The sequence below is a fragment of the Teleopsis dalmanni genome, chromosome 2 (assembly GCF_002237135.1).
Source record: "Teleopsis dalmanni isolate 2A chromosome 2, ASM223713v2, whole genome shotgun sequence".
NCBI lineage: Eukaryota > Metazoa > Arthropoda > Insecta > Diptera > Diopsidae > Teleopsis > Teleopsis dalmanni.
In genome coordinates this window covers 41,502,745-41,511,574 of record NC_051847.1, presented here as the reverse complement: position 1 = coordinate 41,511,574, position 8,830 = coordinate 41,502,745, and the positions used below count along the sequence as shown (strand labels likewise).

At 28.8% G+C, this 8,830-nt stretch overlaps 1 protein-coding gene across 1 annotated transcript; it reads right to left on the bottom strand.

Moving 5' to 3' along the window:
* Positions 1 to 2: 2 nt before the first annotated feature.
* Positions 3 to 2,058, bottom strand: LOC119674372 (angiopoietin-4-like; the record flags this gene model as incomplete). Its single annotated transcript, XM_038085507.1, has 3 exons — positions 1,949 to 2,058; positions 1,783 to 1,880; positions 3 to 300 (listed from the first exon to the last, which is right to left on the bottom strand). Coding segments are annotated over exons 1-3 (483 nt in total), but the record flags the coding sequence as incomplete, so codon positions are not given.
* Positions 2,059 to 8,830: the final 6,772 nt, after the last annotated feature.

Below are 8,830 nucleotides of genomic sequence, written 5' to 3'. Positions count from 1 at the left end.
AATTCTCCATATATATTTCCAAAACCTCTCTTATAATCTGCCCAATCACGATTGAAATTTATGGAACCATCTTCACGACGTTGTATAACAGTCCAAGCAGATTCATCTTCAGAATCTTTTTGGCAATACACAAAGAATGGCTTTTCAATAAAATCTTCTAGATACAATTGATAAACCCCGGTTGAGTTGTTAATATCTGCACATGCTTCAGGTTTTTGAACTTCTACTTCCTTATCATCATCGTCATCGTCCAATTCTTTTATGGATTCATCTATTGCTTTTTTAAATTGTTCCACAAATCTATTTGAAAAGAATTATTATGTTTTCTATATTTATCAAATTTGGTAACGGAGTGTATTGGAAGTAATAAAATATATAATATATTAATATGTTATGTACAATTATAATGTTCTTTGATTTAAAAGCGAAGCGTATATACAAGTAAGAATTTTTGTCATTCTTACTTGCACAATGGGATTAGAGAAAGTACAAAGCAGAAATGAGAAAAAGTGATAGATAAGAATAAGAATGTTGAACACTGTCTCAGTAGTCCAGCTAAGAGAATATAGTCGAAGCAAATCCACAACTCAGTGGGGCTCTAGTTTATATATACATTTAGTTATGAAAATACATGGACCACGTCATATGATGAATAGAACTGCATATAGAGAACATATTAGTGCCTAAGGTGAAAGGTAACTACTTGACACGTAGTTACATCCAGATTAAAATAAGAACATGCCGGTTGCTGTTTATAAAGTTGTTAGACATGATGGCATCTTGCATTTTCAGAAATTTTAAATGGATACCTTTTAAGAACACTCTAACCATGCAAGTGAAATCTAGAAGATATGCACATTAAGATGCACTCAGAAAAATATGCTTTAATCACATATAAGTTTAATTGACCTGTTTTAGCTTTACCACATATAAATGTTAGTATGGTTGTACCATCATAATGGTCGAGTAAGAATATTTTGACCTCCGATTTAGTTTAAATCTGGTTAAATCAACCAAATTATTTTTATGAATGTGCTATCTCGATTGTCGTAGGTGTAAATTGATTTATAATAAGAAGAAATAAATCTACGTATACAAAATGAAAAGAGAGTTTTATATAAATTTATTAATTTAATTTCTTCATATAAATGCGATCTTGAAGAATATACTACAAAGGTATAGGCGCCGAACACTTCTTGAAGATATACGATATCACAGAAGCTATCTCCGTTGCTGTAGATGTCAAAACATTCACAATACAATGAAATGTATACGTATACAACAGGACGGCTTCATTTAAATGCGATCTCAAAGAATATCCTACAAAGATATGGGTGCCGAACAGACCTTGAATATAAACGATATCACCGATGGTATCTCTAAACAAGAAGTCGACTTCATATACTACAAAGGTATGGGCGGCGTATAGGCCTTGAACATATACAACATCACTGTTGATGTCTCTATTGCTGTAGATGTCAAAATATTCAAAATACAAAAACATGTATACGTATACAAAGAGACGGCTTCATATAAACGCAATCTCGAAAAAGATACTACAAAGGTATGGGTGTCGAAATGACCTTGATAATATACGCCACCACTGGTACTATCATAATACGAAGAAATTATTAAACATACACAACAAAATGGCAAAGTTCTATGTAAATGAATTATATTGATTGCTTTATATATATATATATATATATATATATAAAAAATTATTACTAAATAAATTTTAAATTATATCACAATTCCTTATGTTAAATTTCTGTTACTCACTTGAGAAGTTTTGCATCAAGTGTCGTGTAGTATTGAGTATTGAGTTCCAGGTAATGTGTTAAATTAGTTAACAGCTCCGTGGTTAGAATATGATCGGACTAGTAAGACAAAAACCAATTAATTTACAAAAACATTCTACTGATTTTTAATTTATATTTTTAGTTACCAATTTTATATCATCTACATTGCTTGACCCATTGGCAGCTATGAAAGTCAATAAAAATAAGAAAGATACAAAGCTTTGCCACAGCATCTTCACTAATTGAAATCTAATGCAGTACTGGAAACAGTTTCTTGATAATTGTTGCTTTTATAATCAAATTTTAAATTTGACTTGCAATTTTAGGTAATTTATAGTTTTTTTTTAAGTTTCATAAATAAATTAAGATTAATAATTTTTTTAATTTTTTTATGATGTGCTATATTAAATAAAATATAATTGACAGAGAACTATGATAACGAGACAAATAATTAATTCAAATATTTTTATTTGTTTTTTCACTTTTAATTTTTAAAAAAATATAAATAAACATATCAATCTTATCACTTTATTAAATTGCTAAAAATATCAAGATTTAATATACTTTATACTAATGAACTTTAAAAGGTTTGTTAAGTTTCTTAACATACTTGCAACGCACTGAAGAAGATATCGGAGACTAGACTAAAGCATATGATTCTACTATAATAGTAATCAGTGATAAGAATGATATATAGGAACTGCAACTAATAAAAAGTCCATATATATTTTAAAAAAATGTCAACTTTCGAATGATATCTGTAAAGATTTCATTATAAGTCAGTATGAATGTATAACTTTACTGCATTACTGACGCCATTTTTTATATTTCAGAACAATTGATTCAAAAAAAAATCTGAAGCCTTGTATTATTATTTTTCAAATACCTTGATAGTGAAAGGTTCGCTCTAATGTAGATAAAGAGTAACTCTTATGCGAGGATTACGCTCCATCGAGACAAATGTTGAAGAAGTGTTATGCTGACTTCAAAGACCTACCTATGTACAAATACCGGTGATACCGAACAGACTAATCACAAAAAAGAAGTCGTGACAGCCCCTTATACCGTTTACATGTTTTGACACACGATAAAGTAGACTTGCAGCTGACACCTTAAAGAATTCTAATATATATGTTGACTTCATGTTTTAGGAACATTTGTTTAAGAGAAACCTCTTTTCGAAGTAGGTGCCGCTTTTGTGACAGTTAACCATAAACAACTACTGGATACTACTGAAGGTTGTTCGGAGATGTAACAGTGAACAAAACTTAGACCCACCAGATCACTTCAAAAACGAATAAGCAGTAAGCTAAGTGGCAAGCGTACCTCGAGTTAAGCGGACAAGAACGCAAAAGAAAGCTGATGAGGTTATGGCATCCGTATTTTCAAATGCGAGTGGAATTTTGTTCATTGATCAAGAAGAAGAAAGAAAAAATAATTCTCTTTCACTAAGACAATGTGTCGTTTCACAATCCGTTCACTCTTCGTATTCCTTCCGCTTGCACTATACAGGAGAGAACTATATGGTGAAAATGTCATTAAATCTTATTATTCTTATGCAGTATTTGGATTTTTCATATCAGATAATAAGCTTCCATTACTACACTCAGAAAAATATACTCTAGGCACATACTTGTCATATTGACAAGTAAAAAAAGATATGAAAACCAACATATCGTATGGTTGTATGTTACCAACATGAAGCGTCGAATAAGAATATATTGACTTGGGATTTAGTTAAAATCTAGTTAAATCAACCAAATTATTTTTTGTACTGTACATTTATATTATTATCATACATTTTTATTTTAGTAGGTTCTATACTACTTTTTATTGACGCAACAGGGCTTAAAAACCTATTCTAAGCCCAGAAGGGGGCATAATAAAGCTGACGGTCGCTGTGACACATCCCCTAGCAATAATAATAAACTTTAATAAGTTTAGATTGCTTATGTTTTTTTTCTTAACTATCAAAGTAGTGACGTTTAAAATTATTTTATAAAAAAATGTTTTTGTTTTTTTTATATATCGGCCATAATTTTTTTTTGATAACGAAAAACTGTTACATTTTAGTGCAATATTCCGGAATACTTCAAAAATTCAAGAGAATTTTTTGACTTTAATATGTGAATAATTAATAAAATAATAATAAATACAAATATATTTTTTTTTTATTAACGAAAAAACTATTAAATTTTAGTGCAATATTATGGAATATTTAAAAATTCAAAAAAATATTTTGACTTTTTCATGTGAATAATTAATAAAATAATATTAATTAATAATAAATTCATATATATAATTATTTAGTTCAACAGAATTAATGTCATTGCTGTTTTTTGTGTTTAAAATTAAAAATAATATAAAAACTGATAAGTGACTAAAAACTCTCGCCAGCATTTGGCTTCTCACAGTTCATAACTGAGATACTCTTGGGCGCATCCAGCAGTTTTATACTCTCTTGAGATATTTTAAAAAATTTTAATGCTTATTTTATTTATTAATAGTATTTCTAAAACATAATAGCAACTATTAGTTTTAAATAACAGTGATTATTAAAAGTCAGTATAAGTATTTTTAATAAATGTACCTGTACATGAATTATTCAAACAATTTAACAATATCTATAGATACTCAGATATTTAAGAAATTTTAAGTAATTCTTGTAATAAGGAAAATAATTGCTCCAACATAATTTACAACCTGGACACGTATTGCATGTCAGCCATTTTCCTACCTACTATGACTCAATGGACTAAACTAGAATAAACTAGAATTTTTATTGGAAATACACATATGTTCATGCACTGGTCAAAATCTTAAATGCTGGAATATTTATTGCTGAACATAAATCTTCGGCTTTCTCATCATAGTGTCAAATTTCTATTTCCATATAAATCAAGTTGTTTTTATCAATAAAATTACTGCACACACATAAAGCTTTAAGCACGACTGCTGATAAGTTTTTGTCTAACATTCTATGTATAAATACATATAGTAGTAGCATAATTTGATAGTGAAATGAAATAATAAAAACTTCCAGGTCAATATTGTTCAGGATTTACATAAAAGCTTATGTTGCAGTTATTGCAAAATAATTTGATAAGAGAAATTGTTTACTAATACATATATTTTATATTTTAAATTAAGAGTATTATTAAAATTTATACACAAATTTTAAACAAAACAATAGCGCAATAATATATTTTCGCTATACATCGCCTATATTCACCTATAAGACTGTCTTATCTCAGTGTTATAGGAACCCAAATATTACTATTCTTTATCTTCAAATTGGTTTCCATGATATAGAAAAACGGTTAAATACAAAAAGAAAGAGATAAACACAACCAAATCAACGCCAATCAACTTTATCACACGCAGGAATCACTATCAACCCAACACATTGAATAAGAGTCAGGATATTGTATCGAATATCGAATTAGTGCGCATAGAGTATATCGTTAAGTATTTAAGAACGTAATTAAAAAACGACTCAAATGGGGAAACCACATAATTTCAATGAGCAAATGCACTTGATATACAACTTACTTAAATGTATTGGCTTATCAGCCAACAACATCAATTATATGTTATCTGTAAAATAAACTACTCCTATATAAAGTCATCATAAAATCCAAATAATCATACGAGTGCTATATCGAATTGTAAGAATCAGCTGTTTAGACAATATCATCATTCATTCAATATTCTCAATCAAAAGTCCTAGGAATTATAATCAGTGGGGCATGATACATCAGAGTCCATCTGGATCTTAGTATCTAATATGTAACAGAAAAGATTTATATGGAGATAACGAAATATAAATCTCGTTATCAAAACCATACAACCACTTTCCTAAAGTAGTTAACCCAGCCATTTGAAAGCCTATGCCGATTATACTGATTTATTTGATTAGTATATCAATTTAGGTAGCAATTTATGCTTCATTGGCTTAGTAGATATCTTAGATAGTTTTTAATAAAGAACCTTATAGACTTGTCAGATTAATCAAATCGAATACGAGAATTGCATCTGCTCAAGGAGATGATAATCGTGCACTATAAATTTTGCGACTTCTACCTTTAAAGTGGTTCTTCAGGCCTGGCGTACGTATGGTGATATCACAATGGTGCATTATTCGTACTTAAATAAAATTTTATATAGAGAGCTGCCACGCCAAGCTAACCTAGCTAATTTATCATACTACAACATACGATATATTTGTTACTGTTACTAAAACAATTGTGTAAAAAGTAATCTAGGTTTGGGAACAGTAAGTCTCTCGAAACTATATTAGGATATTGCGATAATTGTTCAATAAGCTTTTTAGGGATTTTTCGGCAGAAATTTATTTACACTGATAGCCTTGTGAGATTGTGCATTATCGTGATGTGATATCCATTATTTTCCTTTCAAGATACATTTCAGTCTTTAGAATTGAAGATTATTTTTATTGCATTTGAACACCAGCCATGACGGTAGTGACTATTTTACTTAATAGAAACTCTAGTATATAATAGAGAGGTTCCCTCAACGTTGATAAGTATTTTACAATACTCGAAGCAGTTGTATGGTCAACCAAAAATTCAATTAATTAAAATAATATAAAAATAATTTTTGTTGTTGTAGTTCACTTGTTTTCAAAAGATTTTTTTTAATTAATGTTATATTAATGTTATTTTTATTAAATTTAATTAAATTTAATTATTAAATTATTCAGCTTCCAAAAAGACGTTTATTAGTATGGTAAATATACTTTGCATTTCATTCTGATTTGAAAAAAGCAACACAACATCATAGGCGTAAGGCAAGTGATTTAGCTTTTTAAGTAATTTAAACTGTATATCTCGTCCGTTAAGATCAAGCTCGTTAAAAATCATATCTAATGTCGTTATGTATAACAGTGGTAAGAGAGCGCAACATTGTTTAACCTCTGATACTGTTAGAAAAGAATCACTTAGTTCGCCTGCATATAAAACTTTACTAGTAGCATTTTATAAATTTCTTATTATGCTTATCAACTTCATGAGAGTCCTATACGCTTCCTGAGTCGCCCAAATAATACCCTTTTGAAGAGCATCAAAAACTTTTCCATGACTTTATAAAATCTTATAGAGCAGGGTATTAACCTCAGTAGACTCTTCGATAATAATCCTCATGGTGTTAATGTGATCAATGCACGAATGGTGACAGTGGAATCCAGCTTGATTTTTTAATAGTATTTCATCTAGGCTATTCACAATACGATTTAATATAATATTGTTTAGAATTTTGGTTATTGATGGTAGAATAGAAATGCCTTACCTTACCGCCTTCTTAGGCAACTTTACTATTATTGATTCTTTCACTACATTCACTACGAAGTCGTTCCTTCTCGCAAATTTGTTGATGTACTGGGTGCAGTAACCTAGCCATCCCATATGGATCAGCTCCAAAAACATTACCAGTTGTATCATCATTGCTAGCTGCTTTTTCTGGTTTTGGTGATAATATAACCTTTTCTATTTCTGTACATTCGTGGCAATACGTATGTCTATAGGACGACATCTGTATTTGTATTACTGCAGATTTATTTATTTGTAATTCAAATGCATATTTTTAATTAGCTGCAGAAAGTTCTATAGCAATTAGCCCATTTGCTAATATAGTAATAAATATCTTTCTGTTTACTAGGAGAACAGAAAATTCAAGGCTTGTTAATTATTTTCGCATTACTGAAGTATTTTGCAAAACTGAAGTTCAAGTAACCATTTTAATAAGAAAAAGGACGATAAAACAAATGCTGAAGTGTAATTTAGTAACAAAAGATAAGATAAGATAAGAGAAATAAATACTGAAGTGAAATTTTCCAAAAAAAAAAAAGAAAATAAACTTCAATATTAAAGTAAATGCAATTCCATGCAATTAATTTGAATTGTTGCTTTTTTTATTTTAAAAAAATAATCTGCATTAAAATAAAGTAGCACATAAATATAATAAAATACAATTCAAATATGCATAAAACTCTTTAGCATAAATCCTGGCACATCCTTCTACAAACTGTATTGAATGCAAGTAAATATACCAAGTAAAAAATGTTCAATTGTTTCTCATTCAAGTATTTATTTAAATTCTTTTCACAATTTATTTATACAAAATGCCATAAAAGTATCTAAATAAAATATGCTTAAGTACAGTAAAGAGTCTCTTTGCTATTGCATATGTAAACATGAGATACGTATGTATCGCATGTACGTCCTCATGTATGTAGCAGTAGAACGTTACATACAACATACTATATATGTGCTAATAGGATAGCTTGCTGCATTTGTAATCCTTAGAGCAAGGACAACAACGTCCAGTTACACATTACTGTTTCGATACCCACAGTTTCGATACATTTCCATTGTGGTCGTTTTTTGTTTGGTAGAATGCAAGTAAATGTTTGCTAAAACTTGGCGCATTCGATAAAATAAAATAGATTGTACACAGGCATACAGGCATAGCCCTTTTTCATGCTGCTAGCCTTGTCTGTAATCTTTAGTCCACAGTAATGTAATGCAAATAATGCACTCAGCCAATGGGCAAATAAAATTGCAGCTTTTGAATTTATGGCAAATTTTCTGCAAAACAAATGGTATTGACCTTTTGTGATAAATGCATAGAAAGAATATTTCATTTAAATAAATAATATAAGAGTTATATGAGCATACACTCAGAAAGTTATGAAATATTAACAAATTTAAAAAATCAAAGGATAATGAATTCATTTAATAAGAGGTAATTATCAAGTAATGAAAAAATTATATTAACTTATATACTTAATGATAAGATATTCACTACAAAAATGTGATAAATGTAGTTACTCAACATTATTATTTATAACCTATAATAAAATAGAAAAAAATATTATACATCAACTTTTTGTAAACAGAAAATGTTGATTATTAGTAGTATTCTTTGTTTTATACAGATTATTTAAATTTACAATTTTAACTTTATAAATTTCCTATAAATAAGTATAGCCCAACTAAATTGACAAAAAT